This window comes from Trichogramma pretiosum, unplaced genomic scaffold, assembly GCF_000599845.2.
Source record: "Trichogramma pretiosum strain Unisexual culture from Peru unplaced genomic scaffold, Tpre_2.0 scaffold24, whole genome shotgun sequence".
Classification (NCBI taxonomy): domain Eukaryota; kingdom Metazoa; phylum Arthropoda; class Insecta; order Hymenoptera; family Trichogrammatidae; genus Trichogramma; species Trichogramma pretiosum.
In genome coordinates, this window is record NW_019641611.1 from 939,022 (window position 1) to 964,393 (window position 25,372).

The following is a 25,372-nucleotide window of genomic DNA, read 5'->3' on the forward strand; positions in this document are numbered from 1 at the left end:
GAAATGACAATTGACATATACGCGTTGGCGTGCCGAGCGTAAACGACCATCGATCGGCCAAATTTCGTATTTGTAGCGAAAATTGAAGTTTCGGGAAAAGGTGAGCTCACGAGGGAGTGCGTTCGAATTTTCACAGTGTGCGCAGCGGCAACGACTTGACTCACATTGAAATTGTACGAAATGGAATCTGCATTATCTGGAAATAAGGTAATAAAACGAAACTTGCCATAGGTCGCTCTACGACGACTTGCAATACTCGCATTACTTTATCTTATTTCAAGTTACGCGAGACTCGGTGCAACACTTTAGAACTAATTTAAACTTGCCAGTTTTCTCAAGTTAATGTGTACGTATTAACTATTGCACATTTGTTTACGAATTGTATTTCCCCAGCTGCTGTAAACTAAACACGTTCATCTCGCGCCTAGACTTTGAACAAATATTGAAATGCGCGTGCAACATGGATGCTACTACTTCACACCATTGCACTACGACGCTGTAACAATTAATTCGATTAGAATACAAAACTTCGATTTGTAAGGATAAAAAAAATTAAAAAAAAAACGGTTACCATTACATTTTCATTAAAAGTTATTTTCTATTATTCGTTTATGCCGGGGCAAGAAACTTTTGCTTCGTTATCCTCGGAAAACAAAGATATCCGCGCGAATCTATATGCAGTGATTTTGGCTCCAAGGGAAGCTGCATCGAAGCGCGGCACAGCAGCTGTGATTGGAAATTGCTAATAAGAGAGTTCTCGCGCTCGGTTGATTGGCCAAAGACGCTCGCAGTGTCTTCGATGAAATTCGCACGAAACTTTGTGCTAACTTTAATCATTAGAACGCGAGAGATTCAAATTACACAAACACGAGAATCGATGTGGTGAATGTATACGTGATAGAATCGAGGGCAAAAGAGACTGTGCGGTGCGGAAAAAAGGAAGAGCCTGCGCAAGCTCGAGGCCTCGAATGAATGAGTCAGAAAAGGTGCGAATAAACGAGGATTGATGGTCTTATGTAATGAGTGAAAGGGAACAAAAACACGCTGCGACATCAGGGCTTATTCAGCGCTATAAAGATGAAAAAGCTCTCGCGAGCTTGCGGCGCGCATATCTATATCGATCTCGTATAGCAAAAGTCCGAATTCGTTTGAGCTGGCGCATATTCCGTTGCACGTGGCAACCATTGGCCTTTTTTAATTCCGTAAAGAGGGCCCCGAAAGCCATTATCGCGATTGCGGCAACGCGCTACATCACTGCGCGCGAGCTTGCGACCCTTAATTAACGAAACGCCCGCACCGCCGTGTACCAATGAAAATCTCGGCGCATCTATGCTTTTCTTTTTTCCCTCTCTTTTTCTCTATCTCTCTCTCTCTCTCCAAACCTCGGCAGATTCCTTAATTTCTGCAATGTTCCCTAGTGATGGTTATTATAGCATTCAGACTCGCTCGCTATACTTGTGAAATTATGAAAATGTTCTGTTCCAGCGACTAGCAGCCGTTTAGCGCGTTATTGTTCAATATATAAGATATTATACTTCACAGTGTCGGGGTGTTTTCAAAAACTGATTAAATCTGTGCGTTAGTGCTCGTGAATATGGGAAATTTGATAAATTTTCGTCAGCGTTCGAGTTGAGGAACGTGTAATTTTTGCTTGATTACAGCACGAGGTAGACGCGTAGTCGTGTGATAGTCTTTGTGTTGACGCTAGCTTGAGCTTGGAAAAATAATGAAATAAATCCACAAAGGACACGCTGATGTGATGAGAACGAGTACGAGCAGGAAATTCCCTCCTACGTTTGCTTTGAAACAAGTATGCATCAACACGCTTGGCGGCTAGGACATGTAAAAGCTCGGTTGCGTCGAGCTCGGATTGATTCGATTGACGCACACGCGGCGCCGTTGATAGAATTTGAGCCTCGCCATAGGTAGCAGCAGCAGCTTGGCGTGTAGTCATATCAGCGTCTGCGGAAAAGTATAAAAGCTATTGAGTCGGTTAAATTCCGCAGCGCGCCCGGGAGAGGCCATACAATAACGACTCGGAGGTTTAGTGCAGTACTTCGATGTTAATCTATCGGCTGCTGCTGCTGCTGCTGCCGTAGGCTACAGGTGGCCGATCTTTGCAATTTATGTACGACGCGTCAAGTTACCTACATCGCGAACCTAACGCGCAGCTCACTCGTTGTTTTGCTTTTGAAAAATCATTCTGCCATTTCTGTCAAGCGAGCTTTTGCTAAGAGCAGCTACGTTTGCGTTTCCCATCCCCATACAGAAATAAAAGTGCAGTTTGTTTAGACGCGACGAGCTTTCGGATGAGTGAAAATAAAAAAGTTCAATCGAAAACGTGACGCCGGTGTATACATTATACCATTATTTGTATACGACGTGCGCGCGTACTCAGCTGTCAAATGTGTATTTTTATACACACGTAGCGAAGCACGTGCATGTGGCCCGTCGAATTCATATGCCGCGCGCGGATCAAAGAAATGATTGCCTGCGTTGCGTGTGTGTGTGCATTCGCGGCGCGCTACTACCCGCTCTCGCAAGCTCGCAGCCGACTATAACGAATGCTCGCGCGTTTGTTATCCCCGACCAGATAGGTATACGACTCTCTTTCTCTGCGTGTATTTTTCCTTCGATTCTCGGCGCGCGCGTTTGTATACACGCGTACATCGAGCGAGTGTACGCAGATTTCCGATCGAATAATCGAAAAAAGTGAACGCGTGCTCAGTGGCACGTGCCATTGCCGAGCGCAATTCCGCTCTGTTGCTGCAAGCTCGATCTGTGTATCGGCGCCGAGCCATAATGCTGTTTACTCGGATGTTTTACAAAATTTTTGACGTAACGAATGAGCCCCCGTGCGCGCGCAAGAGAGATGAGAATCGATCAAAGTTTAAAGCGCATTTGTAGCCGATCGTGTAATAATGCACAGGTGGGGGCGCACGAGCTGCTACAACCGACTCATATTTGCCACGCGTATAGATCACTTATTCATGTACAATCAAAGTTGGGCTGTTTGCCAGCCGCAGCGGCTAAACGGAAATCATACGGTTGCCGGGGAGCATCAGATCGAGCGCGTAACAATTAACCGAGTATCGATAGCACAGCAGAGGCGCGATGCGTTTCGGTTGGGAAAACTTTCCTCCATAAGATTATAAACCGCGTAAACTTGGTAAAACTATGCATCGAGCGGGCGCGCGCTTGACAACGAGCTGCAGATATGGCAAGCTAAAATAATTGGCGTATTGTTGCAGACCCGTCAGAGCAGCACAACATCGAACGAGGACGAAGCCGAGCAGCAGCAACAGGCGCTCGGCGCCGGCCAAAGCCGTCGCAGCACTTCGGTAGCGTCGCCCTCGGACATCGTCGGCTCGCTCAAGTCCGTCATCAGCGATCACTTGAACGTTCGCAGATTCTCCACTAGAGATGCCACGGCGAGCACGAGCACGAGTACGAGCGTCGATAACGTCAGGGGACTCGAGCCAGACGAGGCAAAGGTCGAACAGCAGCCAATCGTAGGCGGCTACAAAGTTCAAGCCGAGTCTCAGCTACCGAAAATCGCCGGCAAGAGCAGCAGTAGCAAACTGCCAGTGGCTTCTACGACGACTACCAACTACGAACTGCCTAAGGGGAAGGATTACGTGCCGCCACGGCCTAGATACTCCGAGTACGAGTTCCCGAGCCCTGAAAAGACTGCCGAGGTTGCTGGCCTGTCGAGCCGAGTTCAAGAACAATATCGCCGACACTCGGTAATCCCGCTTCCGATTGGCTTTTCGCGCTATTTGTCTTTCATTAGCTCATCAGCGACTAAACGTTTATTTTTCTCGGTCCTACTTGCGTGGGGCTCTCGTGGACGCACTACAGCACACACCACGTTCGGCCGAGCAGGCATGCTGTTCCCGCGTCGAGGCGGCCGCGGCGGCCAACAGGTCCAGCTACGAGGAGATCAGAAGTGCCGCCGCCGCTGCCGCTGCCGTCCCAAAAGTCAAAGCGAGCCACCTGCCGCACATGCCGGATCAGCTGATGACCAACCTCGCCCTCAAGAAGCCAAACATCCCCAAGGCCCAAATGAAAGGTAAATTGTCTTCAACTTTTGAGCTTTTGTAAATATGTAGATAATGTAGTTGGCAAAGTCGATCGATAATTCGACTGCGCGACGAATCGATCGAACCGCATCGTCGCAATAACATCAAACGGTCGTCGTTCGGTCGAACCTAATCAAATCGATAAATATATGCCCGGCTGGATTAGCCCTTCTCAAAATCCAATTCCGAGCTTAAACCATCAAGCTCTTTCCCATTCTAGCTCGTCGTCGTCGTGAGTAGCGCTATATAGCAACGTAAATACGTTGGCACACGCAAACACACACATACTCGATTCAGACGGACGAATAAACCATACGTCCTTTTGCTCGCCTCGGAGAGCTAATGCAATTTCCGAGGATAGTGTATGGGCCGTACCACACGCATCGCCCAATGAGAGAGAGAGAGAGAGAGAGAGAGAGAAAGAGACGGACGATCTGATGAACATTTCGATGGCTTGTTTATTCAATGGTCAGTTTGCAGCTATACTTTCGAGCGTCGACGATAACAGCGCGCAGCGCAGCCTCGAAAGCACTTCTAGTTTCGTGTGTACAATCAAGTTTTATCGCGCGCGGCCCCCGCAACTGGACACGCAACTGGACGCAACGAGCCGCGGTCCGCACGTACGCACGCACGGCGGCCTCGCGCGATATAATATCCATATATTCGAGCTTGCTACGTGGTGCACACACGGAGCAGCGGAATGCGAGCGCGAGAAAAAACAAAAAATAGAGATATGCCATATCCTCAATTTGCATGCGCGTCGAGTTTTTCTTTGCCCCCCCCCCTACCCCTCCTTTGCTCGTATCGCGCCCGAGTGTGTGCGTTGGGAATCTTTCCGAGTTTAGATTTTTTTTATTCCTGCCAGCGCTAAGCGCAGAAAAAGGAATTATTGCGTTGCTAAGTGTCTTTTCACGCAACTCGCGCACTAGAAACAGAGAGATGCTGCGCGCAGATTTTTATACTTCATAATGGAACTTTTCACGCTGCTTCAGTTGAATGGAATTCCCAGTTCGGTTATTATCGTTTGCGATACACTCAGGTGCTTGCTTTTTTTCATCTTCTTCTTCTTCTTCTTTTTTTCGAGGCAGGCTGCACGCCATTGTTTCCGCCTCGGATATTTTTCCTCTGAGATGCACTAGGCAGGAAGAATAAAGAATTCGCGCGATATCTTTGTCTCTGTTTTTGCGCCTGCGTTTGGAAATTTTGCAAATCAAATAGATCGCTGCGTATGCGCTTGCCAAGCTGCAGAAAGAGAAAACGAAATTTTCACGCAACAAGTGCCTAAAATACGCGGCTAAAAGTTTGTTTCGCTCACTGAAATTCAGCCAAGACAAGATAAATAAAGAGTTTGCAAAACACACCGGAGCTGCGATGGGTATACGAGAGAGAACCTCGGAGCGCGTTAAGCTTCCTTCCTCCGAAAAAACAAAGCGATAATCGAGCAGAAAGAAGAAAACAAAATTGAAAAGAGAGCGCGATTACACGAAATTCAAGTACAAGAGTACACACGCGGGATGAGAAAATGCCGCTCATGTTTTTTGCCTGTTCTCGCACTTTATTACCAAAATATAGCAGCTTTGCAGAGTTTGATGATCTTGAGCTTTACCCAACGAAATCACCTTCTAGAGCGAATCTCCATCCACCCTATGCCGATGCCATGCTTAAAGCGATCAATTACATTACATACTGCATGTGCAGCAGCAGTGGCAGCATATCCTCTAACAACATGTAATTAACCCGCTGCTATATATACGTTTTCTCCCACTTTGCCGAACTGCAGCCCAGATATAGATGCATCAACGTCCTGGTGTGGTGATATTACAGCGCGACGAAGAGAGCGACTCACGTATCTCGCTCTCCCTCCCATTTCCTCGTGTGTCCAAAATTCTGAAAATGTATCAATTTTATGCGGCTCCCTCTCTCTATCTCGCTCGGCTCGTGAATCTCGCGTACAGTACTCGTAATGGCTTACGTCGAGCTACGCGTTTCATTAATTTTCCTCGTGAAAATCTATGTGTGCGTAGCGGATTTACGTTTTCCGCGCGCTCGGGGCTCGCGTGTACACGAGCGGCTCACAGGATTACACATCTTTGAGAGTTGATTAATATCGCAGAGACAAGGTGGAATTAATTCATTAGCTGCATCGGGTTTTACAGCAGATAGATATGTTTCGTCCGCATAACATATATGGATAGTCTATTTACGACTGGAGGTCCACGAGTTCGACGCAATTCAATTTGGAAACGGACGTAGCTCTATTAAAATATCGCATTTAAAGCATCGATACATTAAACAGGCTAATGGAACGATAGTAAGCACACAATAGATAGACCAAATCCATTTGTAAGTTCCGCTAGAATTGCGGATCGTTTGCCTTTAAACGCATTAAATAATAACGATTTTGTGCCGTAATTAGCGAGAGGTGCAAGAAAAAGGTTACCGGTGCGCTTAGCGCGAGCTAACTATGCTCTGGCTTAATCTTATAATTCATTTCGATCTCATAATACCTGCGAAAGCGCCTATATATATACTTACACTCCGGCTTCTTCTTAGCGGGCGCAAAACGCCTTAAACATCTAATATAAAGTGAATTTATGCTTTTGCGAGTGACTCTTCCGTGTACTTTGCTGTTGCTACCTTACCCATATAGTTGATAATTAAAAGTCATAAATAAATTGCTTAACTCTTGTCTGGTCGAGAAAAAAAGGAGACATAAGCTTACACGATTTTCGATGCCGTACATAGTTGCGAGTGTAAAAAATCGAGAGATCGGGTGCGCGCCTGCGAACTTGCACATAAATGCCGTGGTCTATACGTGAGAATGCAATCGAGTGCGAAACGAGCTGCCATTAAAAGGGGGGTGCCCTGGCGTTTAACGCGAAACCGATCCCGACTCGTACCATTCGATGGCCGAACACGCGTGTATTAAACAAGCGACGCTACTTTGCGGCCTCGCAAGGACCGTTTTATTTATGCACATGTATTATACAGCTCGAGCACGTATTTTGCGCTGTAAAATGAAAAAATAAAATAAAATGTTTACCTCAACAATGTGTAGCATCGTCAGTAAAATTACTTCCGACGCGTGCTTACGATCGAGAATTCCCGACCTGAAATTGGTGTTTGATCTCGCGATTATCTAAAGCTGCGACCAAGAGCTTTCAAATTCATTTTTGGAATTGAAAGTAAAAAATTCTTTATTAACGCGTGCACGCACTCGCCCTGTAAAAGTTGAGTAAATTTGCTGCCATTAAAATGAAATATGCACAGAGCCCAAGCTGGAACTTTTTAAGCCTCGACACTCTTGCGTAGTAATATTTGCGTCCGCAGCAGCTAGATTTGCCGCTCGAAGAAACTTTTTCATTCGCGGTTCAATTTATGAATGATACAAACCTGTGCTACAAATATATTCGCACGACCTACGAGAAAATTATTTATTTAATTTTTTTTCAAAGATATCCTAGATAGACTAACAAATCGTCCTAGAGTTTTTTTAAGGCCTTGCAGCGAATAGCAATTATATGAAAATTTTTGAAAACTGAAATCCAAAACGTAAATCAGCGGCGCTAAAATTATACGCACGTTCCAGGGGCGGTTATTAAATTCGCTTCAGTGGCAGCACGGCTCGATTCATAAATCACGGTTTTGCATACATTTTCGAGGCAGGATAATTTTTTGTTTAATATCCACGTACAACTTCAAACTTTAATCCTTCAATTTTTACGATACTTATAGTATATATCTCGCTTAATTGACAATAAGCATAACCTGACATATTTATGAGCATACGCTGCACGCGTCTGTCCACAGAGCTCCGAGAGGCCTTCCGGCTTTTTGACAAAGACGGAGACGGAAGCATCACAAAGGAGGAGCTTGGCCGGGTCATGCGTTCTCTTGGACAATTCGCCAGGGCCGAAGAACTTCGCACTATGCTTGAGGAGATCGACATAGACGGTGAGTATTATTCGCTCAAAAATCACATTTTTCAAAACAGCAACGAGAAAAAACAAATACGTGAGACTTATAGTAATTTTTTATCATTAAGAAAATACCAATTATGTTCACCAGGACTTGAAAAGTGACGAACAATGACTGACAATCTAATGTAAAGCAGTTTTTAGTACCCAATAACTATTATGGTTTTTTTTCTGATTGGATGAAGACGTTGAAAATATCGCAAGGCAAAAATCCTGTCTACTTAACTGGATATAACATGCCAAAGTCAGTTTTTCGTCTGTCGCTCAAAATATTATAAAAGACTTGGATTTTGGCGCGTTATGCAGTTGAAAATAAGTCTCTATCAATAGAAACGTAATGCAAATAAATGAAGGCCTCACTAGTCGAGGAATTGAGAAAAAAAAGTTGACGTAAAGAGGGTCATAAAGCCGTTGGGACGAGAACTCGTGCTCTCCTTCCCGTCGAATGCCCGATACAAACACCCAAGCTGCACCGCCAAGCTGCGAGCGAACGACGCCAAGACGATGATGGGAAATGCGCTTATTTAGCGCATTTTTTCCTATGCATTATTCATATCGCTCGAGCCATACGCCCACTGCTGCTTCTGTTGCTTTGTACATGGCGTATATATATAGCGTGGGCCGCAGAGAATAATCTGTGAAAAGAGCGAGGGACGCGTTCGATGCGCGGCAGCCGACGAGCGAGCGAGTTTGCGCGCGACCGAAATCGAAATGCGTGCACACACCTGGTAATTTATGGCGAGCAGCGTACGGGCTATATAGTATACGGGCCGCTCCACATTATATATATAGAGACGCGATGAATACCTAAAATGTTGCCGCGGCATAAATATGACGCGGCGCGCTGGCAAGGAGAAAAAGCTCCTTGGATAAACGTAGTAGAGACTCGAGGCTTCCACTCGGCTTTTTTGTTCGCGCACTGGCTATATTACTCGAGTGGCAAGTATACACTCTCGAGCGATGTTGACTTTCTCTCTCTCTATTTTTCCTGTCTCAGGACGTACGTATATAGCGATGCGTTCGAAGCATCGTCGAAAATACGCCGAGCGCATCGATCGAAAGCTAAAACGTCGACGCTACTCGCTTAATTAGGCGATGCGATGCATCTCATTAATTTCCCAAGCTTTTCGGATGTTTCTCTCTTTTTTTTTCCTTTTTGTATTATCCTGCAACTCGTTAAAAAGGCCACGCTGCGGCCCCGAAGAAAGAAGCGGCTTGAAAATAACAAGCCGGCCACGCCACACAATTTGTGGTCAATTTACTCATGAAAGCTAGCGACTTATTTTGGCGCGAGGCACGAACACAATACAAGCAAGGCATTATTACGAAGCTGCTTTGCGTTGACGTGCCGCACATTTGTCTTTCCTTTCTCGCTGCTGCTGCCACCGTCGTACTTCGCAATGAAATATTTCAATCGTGCTGTTTATAAATATAAGCGCGTCATTCTGCCCTCTCTCGTTTTAATGTAGCCCTTGCGCCCGCGTCACCCCGAGAAAGGATGATAAAGTGCGCTTTACCGACTAATAAATTTCAAATAAAAATCCTTCGAGTGTATTTTATGGAGATAAAGAAAAATATCAAAAATAGTCCACATCGATTTGCCTCCCGGCTTTTCTCCTTCTTTCTTTCCACCCTCGCGCGTACCTGCCGCTGTCTTATCGCACTGCTAGCCTGCTGCTGCTGAATGTATGGTATAGCTCGGTCGCTATAGTGCAATTGTTTTTATGGACAAACTTAAAGAGCGTCTCTTTTGCTGGACGTGAAATTCCATTTGCACCGTTTTTATTCCCACGAAAAAATTTATCGCACAGAAGAGGGAAGATTTTGCCGCTTTTGAGTTCGAACAAAAAAAATCTTCATTATTATATCGGCGATGCAGTGCTGCTGCAAGCCAATGTAGCAAAGATCGCCTCTGAGTTTTTGCAAATGATAAATTCACCGGGGATAGCTCGCCCAAGCAAGAGAGCGAAACGGAAAGCCACAAACTCGAGTTGCTCTTCCATTAGCCGGGCAAGTATAGTACGTACGTCTCGGGCTTAAAAAGGCTCGAGAAACATGGGTAATCAGTATTTTACGGCGAAAGGCGAACGAGTACAACGATTACCCCGAAAAGACGAGCTTGTAGAAAAGAGAATGTACGCGTACGCTTGCACGTGTACACATAAGGGACGCAACAAAACGAAGCTTTTGACTGGCCATAGTTAGGTTGTAACTACTGCGCAGAGTAGTTTTTCTCCGTGCCAGTAGCCGCTGCGTATACGGAGCCCATCTAGCTCTTGGGGTTTTCAACGCAGCTCGAATATTTATGCGCGTACGCACGCATTTACATGAGAAATATTCGTTATTTACATATTCTTTCGCTATTCTTATTCTCCTTTTTTTTCTCCGGAACCAAGGCGCTGAATAAACATTTATCACAGTTTGCCGGGCTCTCCACCTTGAGACACAGACCCTTGGCCGAGGCCGTACATCCACTGTGTGTACATTACTTCTCATTCATCCTCGCACCGTCGAGTTAATTCTACGCTCTTGATATGAAAAAGGAAGACGAGCTTGTGCTTGAGGAAAATTCAATTGACTCGTTATGGCCGGCGGTGTATATAGACGCCGAGCGTTTATTTCGCTCTTCTCTTTTTTTTATAGTTCACATAAGCCTCGAGGATATGTATGAAGAAAAAAAATTCGTAGCCTTATCTTGATCCTTCAGCGCCGTCAAAATTCATAGCTCGAGTGAGATGATACTCTCGCGCGACGAGAGCTCGTCGCATTGAAATTCCTTCTTTAATTTTTTTTTACCCTGTTAGCGTGCGCCAGCTATTCTGTATTTTGATCAAGGTAAGTTTTTTCTCTAGTAAAATGCATTGATTTTACGAGGGAGAACGGACTTGATCGTTTTTATTCTGCGGAAAGACGAGGGGCAAGAGAAGCTCGTGAGGAAAAGTTGCTACATGAATTGCGTTGCGCGAACCTCCAGCAAAACTTTTTTGCATATACATGAGAATTTTTCACTCGGAAAGTGCAAATAGGGAAATTTTTGAAGGATAGCCGATTAAAATCTACATTTTTTATACATGCTCGCTCAATAGCCCAGGCACTGTTAATCAATAAATGTCACGATTAAATATGGAGCTTTCGTCATTATTCAACTAGTCTCTACGGTATGGTTTATATGAAGCGAGCAAAGCATAGAGCAAATTCGAATATGAGGGTGAAATCCTCGTATCGGTGCGTATGACAAGCCAATTTTAATAGACAAAAGCAGAAATCTCGCACGACTCGAGTCGGAGTGTCAAGCTTTGCTCTCCTTATACATAGAAATACATAACATCTGCAGTAGTGGCGACTTTGGCAAGTTTATGCTAGCGTCTCGAGAAATCGAGGTCTGAGTTCAACTTGTGTTCTCGTCTGCATTAGTTTATATCGTACAGGTGCATACACACAAGTCAGCTGTGCAAAAATCCAGTGTGCTTTGAAACTTGTAAACTTTCTCATCATTGTCCTGACAAAAATTAATTTCAAATAATTAGCGAGAAATTGCTTCTTTAGCGTAGGTTAAGTAAACTTCCTACTCTGACTCACTATGTCAGAGTTGATTATGAGGCACCGCCACTGTGCAGGCCTTATAAAAGCAAAAAGTTGTTCTAAGTAGCCATTTCATACATTCACTGGGTGAGAAATTTGGCTAATGCTGAAAAACTGCCAAACGAGACGTTGAAATTTTTAATTAAAACGAGGCGATAAATTCCAGCATGGCGAATGAAAAAAAGTCGCGAGCGAGTAACAAGTAGCTCGATAGATCAGTCAAAATTCGAACATCTCCATTCTCATCACGTACTCGCACGAGAGAGTGAAAAAAGAGAAGATAAAACATTCGTAGATCGTACCTTCAAGTTATACTTTGATACTCCTCGTTTCAATGCACCATCTCTTACCTCATTTACTTGCACAGGAACAGCTCAATTACAAGAAATTCCGGACTGGATTATCTCGGTAGTCGAAGAAAAACGAACTGGAACAAATATTTGTTTGTCTAGAAATTAATAGCGTGTTTCTTACTGCGTTTTTTACAATTTTTTTTGCACTTAACCAGTACAAAAAAGAAATCTCCGTGAAGCATTAAGTCCTTGCTTGTTTGCAACTTTGTACAAGCGGCTAAAAAGTTGCATGTAATTAAGAGGTAAGAAAAAAACGAGAAAAGACCCGATTCGCAGCAAAGACAGAAAATAAAAGTAAGAGATTGTAATTATTACTTCATTGTCCGGTTAAGTGCGCCGCTATGGAAGATATGCACGGAATTTAAGCAGCTTCAGCATATCCGATTTTATTTTTTCATTTCAACACAATACAATGGCCAAATGAAAACAAACAAATGGACTTTGGCTTGGGGAATTTCTATCGCTGCTAATTGCTAAAAGTAGAGAATCCGGTAAAATAAACCCACTGTCGGCGCTAATGAGAGTAGCGGACCAAATAACGTTTTTTTTAGCTTCCCTTGATGGACCCGATCAATCACTGATTAATTTAACATTAGTCAAATTATACGCGAATAATACGCGTCAGCATAATTTCAATGACAATTAAGGTAAACAGACACTCACCCACAAAAGCGTCAAATACTTCCATCTCACGAAATATTAAACCGTTTTCCGGAATATTTTATGTTAATATCAAATAGGCACATTGACATAATCAAACGAAGCATATTACACAATGCAGGAAGAAAGTTATCATTTTCGTTAGTCGCTCATCGAAAAATTGTCAAAGGCTCCACGAAACTCATATTTAGGGGATTAAGTATATGCCCATACGACAAAATTTTTATACGATGGGTAAAAGTATACCGCAGGCTATTTCGACATGCGGATTTTTAATAGGATTTTGCGCTTCGAGCCATATTTTATGCAGAGGAGAATATCGATTGTAAACAAACTATTATTGTATACATTAAAGTTCATGTGGAAATATCAAATTCCTCGGTAATATTCAACAAAATTAGCTCACAGTTTATGTGTCAAGCAAAGTTGAGCAACGTAATCCCAAGAAAAAGTCAACACAACATGACTATATCCGATATCGTTGAAAGTAAGGCAGGGCAAAAAGTAACGAGATAAATAACAGATGAGTGAGATTAATAAACAAAAGATTTTAATCTCGTTGTATACTGCTAAAAATCTGGAGCTACATCGTTAAGACTCGAGGGAAGAAATAAACACGTGTATCAAACGTTTTAATTAAAAATCTCGAAGCGGCTTAAGAACCTACATAAGTTATACGCATTGTGCTTGTGAATGGTTATATACAGTCAGTGGCTGCTGGAGGATAAATCCCTTCTTAATCAGACGTAAAGCAACACAGAACTGCAGGTTGAAATGCACGAGTACAAAGAAGAGGGAAAGAGAGAGAGAGAGAAAGAGAAAGGGGGGATAGTTGTGTAGTACAGGTGCAAAATCTCACCATTCGCAATCCAAAATTTATTGTGCTTGCAGTTGAGCTTTATGTATATACGGGAGCGAGAGAAGGAGAGAAAGTGAAACATATTTCGCGTATCGTATCCGCTGTGTATGCTGGGTCAGGAGAAAATGTACCTGTCCGAGGCTAGCTAGTAGTAGTTCGCCTTTGGCTTCATTCGTAAGGTGACGCCCGGAGCTGAAATGACCATTCGTTGAATTGGAACTGTCGACGAACGAGAGAGAGAGAAAGCTCTCAAGAGTCTGAAAGGGCACGTTGTGTATTACATACCCTTTGCCTTGCATACGTGTAATTCTCGTTATTCTTCGCACCCCACAACCTCGACTACACGAGCTTTTACACCAGCGAGTTTTTCACAATTTCTGTGTCCACAGGACCAATTTCACTTGAGTGTATATTGCCAGATAACTAGTGGCGAATTTTCCTTCGCGTTCCTTTTTCTCTTTCTTTTTCTTACTTCCTCTCTCTCTTTCTCTCTCTTTTTTGTTTGATTATTTACAGTCTACATAATTCTTTCTTGCGTATTTGGTTTGGAGATATATTCGCCGCTTTTCAAGGATTTCTACTTCCGTGGAATGAGACAAAGACGCTAGCGAGTGCGCGCATGGGTTGGGGAGGGAAACGGGGAAATAAGAACAAAAATAAGCTCTTATATTTTGCCGTTGCAACAAATGATAATGAAAGGTAAACAAGGCCACTACGTTTAATCTTCCTCAAATTTGCGTAATAGGTCGTGGCGACGACTATTGTGAATTATTATTCATTAGTCGAGTAAAATTTCTTACCACTTTTAAGAATGAAAATTAATAGCGACTCGGCGCATTTTTCCGCGACTCGTATATAAGAGCGCTTCCAACCTGAGTAAACAATACAAGAGCCGAGTCAAGCGCAATGTAGACTCAACGGCAAGGATGTTCTTGTGTAAAATCGAAAGCGAATGCAAATGATATTGCAAATATTATTGCACATCGCGTCGCTTGAGAGCCGTTTTATCGATCGATTCTTAAACCACCAGAAATGTTCGACAAACTTATCTTTACTACAAGAGACGAAATCGAGGGAAGTTTTTCAAGCTTTAGACGAGCCATCGGATTATTGCTGCGGTAAAATCCCAATGACATTTGCTTTTCGGCTGTGGCGTTGACGGATGATATAATTTAGTCTTTTTGACGCGGGAATTCCCGAGATATTTTAAATTTCATCATTGCCTGGGTATATAACTTCAACGATCGCATACCAACGTCAATGACTCGATAAATCGCTCCTAATCAGCTGATGTCAAAGAGCAACTGAGAACATCGAAAAGCCAAAACGGCAGCGAATTTCCACCGACTCGAGGCAATCGTCAGTGGTTTTGTACCTTCAAAGGTTTCTCAGAACAAGACAAGTAGTATTTCAAAGTGTACAGTCCTTTCATTCGAATCGCTCAAATCTTACAACTGCAAAGGACAGCTACATCTCGTTCATCATGATTTAAATGCACGACACCATTATGATATATAACCAAGTGTTAAATTTGATTCACGTAACGAGTAAATTACCTCGGAAATTATTAAAATTTTTCTTACACGAATTCATACGTTTTTCTTACGACTGGAGGCATTAAAGTGGTGCGTTATTTTTATTGTCTGATAATAGCATAACGCTCTGAAAAATCGTAAAAAATGTTGCCATTGCTCTCGTAAAAGTAGAGAAAAAAATTTCTTACCCAAAGGCCCGAGGACGAGAGACACTTTTTACATGTACTATCTTTTATTAAAAGTAATAAAAACTTTTTTTTCAAAATTAATTATCACAGGCGTATAATTTTTTGGTGCTTTTATAGGCGACGGTAATGTCAGCTTTGAAGAGTTCGTCGAAATAGCCAGCAATATCGGCGGCAGCGCCAGTTCGTCCTCGCCAACGAGTCAAGATCAAGAGGAACAAGAACTTCGCGATGCTTTTAGGGTGAGTTTCTTTCTTTTTAGTGTAATTAAAAAAGAAATGATAAAAAAGAAAATATTATGGTTGATGTTAATCTGGACCTGCAATTACATTAAAGCTTAATAAATCTTAGACATCATAATATGAAAGGATAATATAAATTTCGGAAGCAACTTCTGTACTACGATTATTCAGACGCACAGTACGGAGGTATAAAAGCGTAAATTTAAAAGAATCAAATTTAAATGTAATTCGCGCTACGAAACAACGCAACATGACTTTTTTGACCTCGTTTTACGCGAGAGGTAAAAAGAATAGAAGTCGAGATGGCTACTACCGCAAGCAGGACTTTGCTTTGGACTCGTTCGCACGACCACTTTTCATCCCGCGTGTTGACACAGTAATTCTTTGAATTATTTAACTTGAATAACAAAAAAATTTTTTTTAAGGATTAAAATTCAGACATAAGTACTTCAATGTAAAATTCTAAACATTTCGCACATTTCAATTAGTCAATAATAAACTGTACTTAAAAGGTATAGAAATTTTCGTATGAAGGGCTTCGCATAATTGCATATACGCAAGTGAACCAGACCTCATAACGACTTTGCTCTGGCGAAATTTCGCCCGTGCAACTTTTTGTCGTTTCACCAGAATTACAGGTGCGAATTATTTCCAAAAGTACTTACCACCGCACAAAATTCAAATCCATATAGTGTGTTGAAATTTTCCGCATTCTCAAGTCTACTTTTATTTGACACAACTTTTTGATTATTCACAATAGTTTTCATTTGTTAATCCTACTTATAATAAGTAATAACTTTTCAATAGACGTTTTTTTCTTGGAAATCTCATATTTTTAAAAAGTATTTTTATCCAAACTCATTTTAAAAATATGAGGAAAAAATGCGGCACAATAGAATCTCTAATGGTCGTACAAGCACACCAGCAGCTCTCACATACCATCGAACGTTTTTTACAGTATATTTTTGCGATTTCTCGACCCTTTCATGCTCTTGCAGCTGAGCTTTGAGCTTGAATCAAATCATACGAACGGTTGATTCGAAAATCGCCAGGACAAAAGCCGATAAGATATTCACTATAGTTTCGCCTTCGATCATTGTGCGTGAAACAAATTTTTTTCTATAACGTAAGTATACCGACGGACACTCAAGCAGCTGTTGTAGGATGAAATTCTGGACTGCATGAATTTGCGTAAAACAACCAATATTACATAACTTTATTCTTAGAAATACACGGCGTACCGTCTTAATCGGAAAATTCAATTTAAAATTGTGCTGGGAGGGCTTTATAAGATAACTGAAAGAATAATTAAAAATCTTTTATTTGTTTTTAATTGAGTTCTCCGAAAGTTGAATGAAGAAAAATTTTAAGATGTCAAGCATTATTTTAACATAAATCAGAATGGCAAAAGTTACGTTCATCGCTTACGGTGCAAAGCAGAAGCTAATTTTAAATGCTTTACTTAAAATCAATACTCACGGCCTAATTAACGCACTAGTACAAGTAGGCGCGGTAAAAAGAGCGATCGACACGAGAGCGAGAGAAAAAAAATAGAAAAAAAGCTCTAGGAGAGTGGAAAAATGGAGTCACTGAGCGAGCCTATAGATTTGCGGCCTCTCTAACTCGCATCCTCCCTCCGCGCACACACACGCACACATACACACACACGCATGGAATAGAGCAATTTTAATGATCGGGCTGCAACGAGGAGCAGGTGCTAAACGCACGCAACTGTGCACGATCCACCGAGAGAAAAAAAATTCAAGAAAGATCTCGCCTCGAGAAAGAGCCTCGTTGCACTTTGACGATCGTGCTGGCTGAGGAAAAGTTGGTGTGATTTTTTTATTCCATATGTGTAAGCTATAGCTGCTCGCACATGAGTGTGCGTATTATATGCTTCATCATAAATCATCGGATGAAACGGTGAAATTTTTGCAGAAAAATTTTCAGAGACCTTTTGTCGCATTCGAGGAAATACCTTTACGACTGAGTTTTTTACTATTCTCTTTTTTTGTATTTACTGCAGTCATTTTATCAATAAGTTTTCATTGAAAAAATTTTTGCGCCGCGCACTTTTTTAATATTCATAAATTCCAAGGCTCGTTTCTAGCGAATTCCACTTGACTTCTTACTCGCATACAAAGGAGATTTGTCATCTCGCCTAGGTACCCTTACATGAACTGCGCTCAAAAAATTACAATACATCTCTTTCCCTCTCTCTTTCTCATAGATACGAGAATTTTTCCCTTGTGTGCGTATCACACGTATGAAAAAGGTGGGAGCCTCGAGAAAAGCTTACAACATGAAGAATGACTCGTCTCTGCATCGCGTCCGGCTTTAGCTAAAGAGTTTAGCGGTGCAACTCCGCTGCTGCCGCTGCTGCTACTGCTGCCCCTTAGTCGATATTTTAATCTGTGCGATGCTAAAAAAATACGAGGAAAAAATTTCTTCGGCTAAAGCATACTTATGAGCTGCTCACGCATAAGTCGCGGTAAAGGGAGTAAATGAAAAAAGAAGGGGGCCACAGAGCAGAGTAAAAAATAAAGCGGGAGTTACGACGAGTCGAAGATCGGATACGTATGGATACATACAAGAGAGGAGAGAAAAAGTTACTTACATGGGTAAAAGAAATTGATTGGGTCGAGCGAAGTATACGAAGAAAAAAACGTCCCCAAGTCATATCGAATGGACAGCTATACTCGTTCACGAGAGAGCGATGTATTCCGCACTCGCCATGCCAATGTGATTTCGCGTCGAGTGAAAATTGATCTCCTGTATGGAGCCCACTTCCTTCTTTAGTATCCATAAAAAAGTAAAAAAAATCGAGTGCACGCCGAGTCGACGCGTTGGCTGCCTTTGATAAGCATATATTTTTACGTACGTTCTTTTCAATATTTATACGCAGTCGAGCCTCGATGAAATCATTACTGCACACGATTTCGTTTCAAGTTACAAAATTTTCATTACCGCTGAAAATGTAAAGGAAAAAAATGCCATTCACAGATTACTCGAAACCCAATCGATATGGTTGAGAAGTAAGGTTTTGAAAAAGTTTAATCATACACGTTCCGCAATGCCCACTTTGCGCGACAAATACCGCGAGCTTTCGTATTGTTTCGAGCTAGAGCGCGAAAAAGAAATCTGTGCCCGAGCTTTACCGCGTGACTCGCAGCACTTAACAAAAATATATCAATTAACGCACGTGCTCGTAGCACACACACTGAAGTGCGCATACGCTTTGAGGGGAGGAAAAAAACAAGCGCTAAACGACCGCTGCGGGATATATAAACGGAGCTTATAAAGTTGCACGCTCGGAAAAAATAGCAAAGTAATGGCTTGCACAGAAAATATTAAATGATGAATGTTTATACACACGAAGCACGTATAGGTGGAAAGACCTTTTAACTTTTATGGTATCATTAGTCCTTTAACGAAATTGCGAGACATTAGTTATAAAATATTAAGCTACTCCTTTAATCGAAATATACACAGCGGCCGTTTAGGATGGCTATGATACAGAAATGTTCTTACGTTAACGTCACGAGACTTTTTTTTGCGAGCAATAAAATAAGGATAAATCTTTGCTCCAACGACGAATTAGGTAGTGCGAGCCACACGAAGACTATCTGAAGTGCAATAAAACATCGGGCCGTAAATATTCCATCGCTTAGCGCGCGCGAGCTGATCGGAAAATTCCAGCTCCCGGTCAGATTAGCAAATTTATTCTTTTTTTGGGTCATCAAAATACGAGAGCTACTATATTGATGTCCAATGAATCAATGTTTACAGATAGCTCGGCGTAGTGTAGCGCTGCAGGCCGACAGAAAAATGGCTAGTTCTCGATAGACTAGCGAGCGTATAATATGCTCCGAAATAGGCAATCTCATCTATGCATTGTTCTGCTTCCATGCATACCAATCCAGGAATTGGTTTAACGAAGGTCGCGTAAATGCAGTCGCTCGGCGATTTTCCACGGGACGCACTATTTAGGTAATCGCGACACGTACACATATTACCAACTCGAGCTTCCTCCCTCGGTCCCTCGCGCAGCGAACAACAATTAAGCAGCGCTTTAATTACTCGATCCGCGGGAATAAACCTTTTTTTACACGCCTAGCCTGTTTCGTAATTTCGTCTTGGAAACGCGGAAAATTCAACCGATCCCATTCGCGTCGACAAAATCGTTTGTTCCTGTTTTTTTTCGGGTCGCTACAAGCTGTAAAGCTCTCACATTAGTATGCAAACACGAGCGCCGCGTTCGAACGCGTATCAATGTGCAAAATCGAAACCAAACAAGAAAAGGACAAATTTTTTCTCATCGATAAAAAGGCAGCTATGCTCGAGCTGCTATCCCCCGAAGGCTAGTTTATCTGGATACCATTTTTCTTTTGGCAAGGGTACACTAGCTGGCGTGTATGCGACGTGTATGTGTGAGCGCGAGCGCCTGTGTGCATTTCGACGAGCCAAAATAAAAGGAAAAGCGGACAAAAATGTATATTTTATTCTCGAACGCGTGAGTTATATATTTCCATTTCTCGTCTTAATTTTAAATATTAATCAAAAGAGCATCGGCTCGTTTTATTGCATTAATTATTGGGAATATTAATGGCTACTGTATTTTTCATCGCTCGATTGAAGACGGCACATAATCGGGCTTTATGGCGCGGATATTGTTTGATGCTGCATAACTTGTATTATAATCCCTGTTTCAATGAATCGCAAATATAAATAGAGTATTATATCGATGCGACGAGCCAGCCGTGAAGCAGTTACGCGACTGATACACAGATAATATTTCGGGTTACATGCGTAATCATTAGAATAATTTGCCTCGATTTTCGGAGTGGCGTTGGCTGGTGCAGTCACACTGCAGTCGAAAATTGCAATCAGCGAGGCGTTAATTTTTGCTCGTATACCAACGAGTCGCGCGAAGAGAAAAAGCTTCCTGCTGCTGCTGCTGGGCCCCCCCTGGAGAATCGTCGTGCGACGAGGAAGTCGCTGCGGTTTCGACTTGCTTATGCAGTAGGGGCGCGCGCGCATACACACGAGTGAAACGTCATCGGAAAATGTCATCGATGTTCCACGCGTGGAATTAGACGACCGCAAGCTCCCATTACACGCGCGCGCGCGGGGGCGTATGCTCGCTCGATCGCGCTCGCATTTATGCAGCTCGCAGTACAGCTCCGAGCATTCGCTTATATTCTCGCGCACATGTGTGTTTGCCTGCATCGTATATATACGTATTTCTGATTGATTTCCACGTCGCTTAGATAACGCGGCACGAGGCGCGCCAATTATCGAAATAATGGCCTGGGATTGCGCGCGTAATCATCCGTAGCCGTGCTGGCGTGCGCGCGATACTTTTTTTCGTCGATCGACGGATAGAAAGAGCGTTACTGCCTCGAAATATTGAAGAAGTTCGCTTTTCTCGTTTTTAATTAACTCAGCTGCTGCTGCTACTGTTGCTGCTACTGCTGCTGCTGCTATGAGAGGCAAAAAAATAAAATCTGTGCGAGAAAAAGTAACTTGGGCATTTATGAGTCCAGATGAAGAGACTAAATTTAATTTCAAAGTTAGAAAAGAGCCGAAGAGAGAAAAGATTTGAATACAGACCATAGTTGCCGAGGCAAACATTGTTAGACGAGTAGTAGAAGCAGCGGGTAATATATCTCGCGCCGTGTCGAGACTTGGCCTCGCGTATACGCATTGAGATTTCCTTGTCAAAACTTGCCAAAGTATGTGTTTCTTTTATGAAATATTTATCGACTGCGTCGAATGATGTTCATAAAAAAGAAAAAAGCTCTTAAGGGCAAAAGAAGTTTTCCCGTCGCGCTATTAAGAGTTCATCACCGCGATGAGTCTCTTTTTTATAAAATAGAGAATGAACCTATTAGCCGGACAAGCGAGAGTAAAAAAGCCTCGCAACGAGCTTTGATGTTTCTCCCATGGAAAGATCAATCTCTGCAATGGCCCCATATTATTGGCCAATCGATCTTTTGACATCGGAGAATGAGGATATATCCAAAAGAAGCATCTGATCAGCGAGGAGGATATACGATTTTTCAACTTTTCATTTCCTTCGAGGGACTCGCCTATTCGACTTTCGCTCGGATAAAAACGACTTGAAAACTCGTGCTTTGAATGCATATTCTTTATTGACTGTCGCTATGGCTTTTGAAAACATTTCTATTCTTCGTACGGATAATTTTGAGTGCATGTACAGCGTCGGAAAAAAGAGGGCCAAAGATACAATATGATATAGGAAACAAAAGACGCGCGGAGACGCTGCGCAGGGTGCAATTGGATACACTTAGCTAAGCATAACCGAGGATAGGAGAGCTTGCACGCATATAAGGAAACGCTTACCCTTCCCCAAGGGTAATCTTGCAACAGGCCGATACGTAGAGAAGCGTGGAATTTGCATGGATCGCGCGAGGCAGAAATGCCCGGAAGAGCTTTAACGGCATTGAGAAATTGGCGTATATCGTGGAGCATGACGTACGTATACGTAGCAGCCACCCACGCGCGGCTGCACGGCTGCGCCGGAGAGACAGAGGCAGAGAGAGAACTGCAGCTCTCGAACGTACGTATCGAACGTGAATTGGATACACGCGCGGGCGTACCGATAATACGTTCATTTATCGCGCAATAAGATCCAAATTGATTTGCTCTGCCGGGTTCGCTCGCGCCTATGCATCTATACATGGCTTTGAAAGCTTATTAATTCAGGATTAATCGGGCCTACGAGTGTTTTCGGTCTCGGGGTGGTGTGAAAAATCTCGTTATTTTGCCGAGCAAGCTTTTTTCAGACCGAGTAATTTTTAGACCGAGTGAGCCAAAGAAAACGGAGGTTTGGCTCTGCGAGACCAAGAGCGTATATACGTGTACTCATTCAACGAGAATTTTTCTTTGCTTTTCGAGTAAAATTTCACGCAAACTTAGATAATAGCCGTTGCTTCTGCTGCGTCCGGCATTCCCGAGAGTAGCAGAGCCCTTGATGGCCGAACAATTGTTATGTATGCGGGTTTCTGGCTACACGCAATAGCCCGGTATTGCGTGCCGTAGCGCAATCTCTCATTTCTCAGCAGGATTAAATGCGCTGCTTTATACAATTCTTACATTTCGTAGCGCTCTTTTTTTGTCGTTATAACTTTCATCCACAGTTATTTACCATATTTTGCTCAGATAAATCTTTAGATAAACCTATCCCACTGGGATTGCTCTTGAACGTGTACACTTTGCGGTTTATAATCTCTAATAGCTTCTGTTTATTGTAAAAGCTCGTCGTGGATTAACAAATAATCCCGGCTTTGCAGCTGTGAATTACGCTTCAATCAATGCTATTGTATACAAACGCCGTACATATAATATATTTGCCCACTACAGGTGTTCGACAAACGCAATCGAGGCTACATCACGGCATCGGATCTGCGCGCAGTGCTCCAGTGCTTGGGCGAAGATCTGTCCGAGGAAGAGAGTGAGTATACACAATCACGCACCTGAAATATAACGCACTCGACTTAATTTATCCGAGAATATAACGTTCGGTTAAGAAAGCTCCGAAAATTGCCCCTTCCTGAAGCGAGCTCGCCGCCACCGCCGCAGTGGTGAGCTTATAATCCGCAACATCGTCGCGATTTACAGGACCCAGCGAGTTATGCGGGCTGTTGAGCGCCGCGTCGAGCTACACGCAGTAGCTTTAGCACCTCGTAAAGCCACACGTCTGCCCGCCTTAAATTTTTTTTTCATACGTTTTCAGAGATGGTCCGTTGCGCGAGCGGTCGGAGGATATTGCGCCGAACAAGACCCTAGAGACTAGCTAAATCAAACGACATGCCCTCGAGCTTTAACGCTGTTATTTATGATTTATTATGGCATGTGCTGGCTCGAGTCACGTGTCCGCGTGTGCTTTAATCGTTCGTTGAGATCCGCGAGGTAAAATTGTTTTTTTTGCTCGCTCAATAACTCGCCGATCGAAAAATTCCAAAAAATGTGCGCATCCCGTGCCGAATGTGGCTGTTCATTTTAATATCTGTGTTGATTCAAGAGATACTCGAAAATTCCATTAAAAACAATTTTCACCCATAGGTAGCTTCATAGACAAGAGCAATAAATTCGCCTAACGACCGGACTAATTGAACTGTACACGGCTGAAACATAAAAATGCTACACTTCGTTAAGTAGATCAAACTAGCCTTGCAAAAATCTAATCAAAAAATTTACTACCCTTTGCCTGCTTAAAGCCTTGCTACCTTTCTCAGACGAACATTTACACCGAGCCCGTTAAAATTGCCCTTGTACTTCATTTTCGTTAAAAAGCGACAAGCCAGTGCAAAAAAAGCATAAAAGACAAATATGCTGAGCCCGAGTTCGAAAAACAATTGAATACATTTCTGCAAATGGATGAAAAAATCTCCTTCAATATGCGTTTTCTTTTACATGCACAAACTTGTCTAACGCAAAAGTTTCTGGAGAAATGAACCAGCGAAGAATAAATTTCTCACCAACAGTAACTAGTTTGTGTTTTTCTTACCCATATATAATCAATCATATGAATTTTCGCTGCCATAGTTGAAGTTTTACCGAACTAAATTAACGTATGAGTATGGAAAAAATTGAAATACTGAACACAGCGTAAATATAGCTTTCTTTCAAATAATCAATTACGTCGACGAGTATGGAGCCGGATACATTTAAAAAAAAAATAATATGACCATCTTAAAGACTTGACAACACATACCTACCAGCTTACATTTTATTTTTTAAATCTCTTAGGCATTTGGGAAGCCTGTATGAAATTTTTTAATCGAGTTAACGTCTAATTTACGAAGAAAGTCCCGACCAAATGCAGCGAGAAAAATTTCAAATCCTTCTCGACTCTAATTGCCATTAGAGTCGCACACGCGAGCACAAAAATTCCAACTGCCTGTTTCATTAACGAAAAGCCGGCGAGGCTTTTGTGTGAATTTTAACGCAGGGCTCTCTGCTGTTACCCGGTGCGGCTTCGCGTTTGCATACGTCACTATTTTGTAACTTTAATTGCTCGAGCTTACATAGCGGCGGCGCTGCTGTTGCTGCAAAGATGTTTTTGCCGAAATGAATTAATTATCGAAATATGTAAGCCAGCGTCGACGTATAAACTTTGAGTTTTTGATTAAACAGTCGCAAAAAGCGCCCCACCCCGGATTTATTCAAAACGAGTCGGAGCGATAAAACTTGATCTTTTTACAGACACGGCTGCCGTAAAGTTTATTATTGGTCGATTTAGTATGTAGGACTCGATGTAGCCTGTACGTATTACGGGTACCACGCATCCATAAATCCATAAAATGCGTCCTCCGTAGAGACCGTTTGTCTTTTCGAACATTTAATACGGTGAATTGTCAACCGCGCGTGAAAGTATCCTCCGTCATTACACGTTCGAAGCAATAACTAAAAATCCTCGCGTCAAGAGGAAGAAAAATTTTCACCCTGCGCGAAGTGAACTATTTTTATTATTAAATAATAAAAGCGATGTAATGTTTATCTTCTATTTGTTTTTTTTTCTCGCAACCCATGTGCAAACGTCGATAATCACTCCTGCTGCTGCTGCCGCCGCTGCTACGCCTATCTACTACGGTCAGTCGAAGACATGATCAAGGAAGTGGACGTGGACGGCGACGGACGAATCGATTTCTATGGTAAAAAAAAGAACTTATGTATTTTCTGCTATAGCTGATCGGTTGTGCACGTCGCGAAAAATGTCAACGGCACTATCGTACAGACTGCACTGCATTGGGCTTTGATCTGGAAAAAGAAATGAATTCTCGACGATACGTATACACACGCTCGATAGAGAAGTGCAACACATATTTTATATTTCATACGCAGTTCCGTTCGTGAAATGAATTTTTTCAC

The 25,372-nt window shown here is 42.6% G+C and overlaps 1 protein-coding gene across 1 annotated transcript in view; it reads left to right on the forward strand.

Moving 5' to 3' along the window:
• Positions 1-25,372, forward strand: part of LOC106648146 (calcium-binding protein 4-like) — a 47,229-nt gene that overhangs the window by 19,809 nt on the left and 2,048 nt on the right. Inside the window, exons 2-7 of the mRNA XM_023458663.1 lie at positions 3,252-3,746; positions 3,862-4,072; positions 7,893-8,036; positions 15,354-15,475; positions 22,862-22,952; positions 25,099-25,155. Of these exons, the coding sequence (XP_023314431.1) occupies positions 3,252-3,746; positions 3,862-4,072; positions 7,893-8,036; positions 15,354-15,475; positions 22,862-22,952; positions 25,099-25,155 (1,120 nt within the window). The remainder of the gene's footprint in view (positions 1-3,251; positions 3,747-3,861; positions 4,073-7,892; positions 8,037-15,353; positions 15,476-22,861; positions 22,953-25,098; positions 25,156-25,372) is intronic.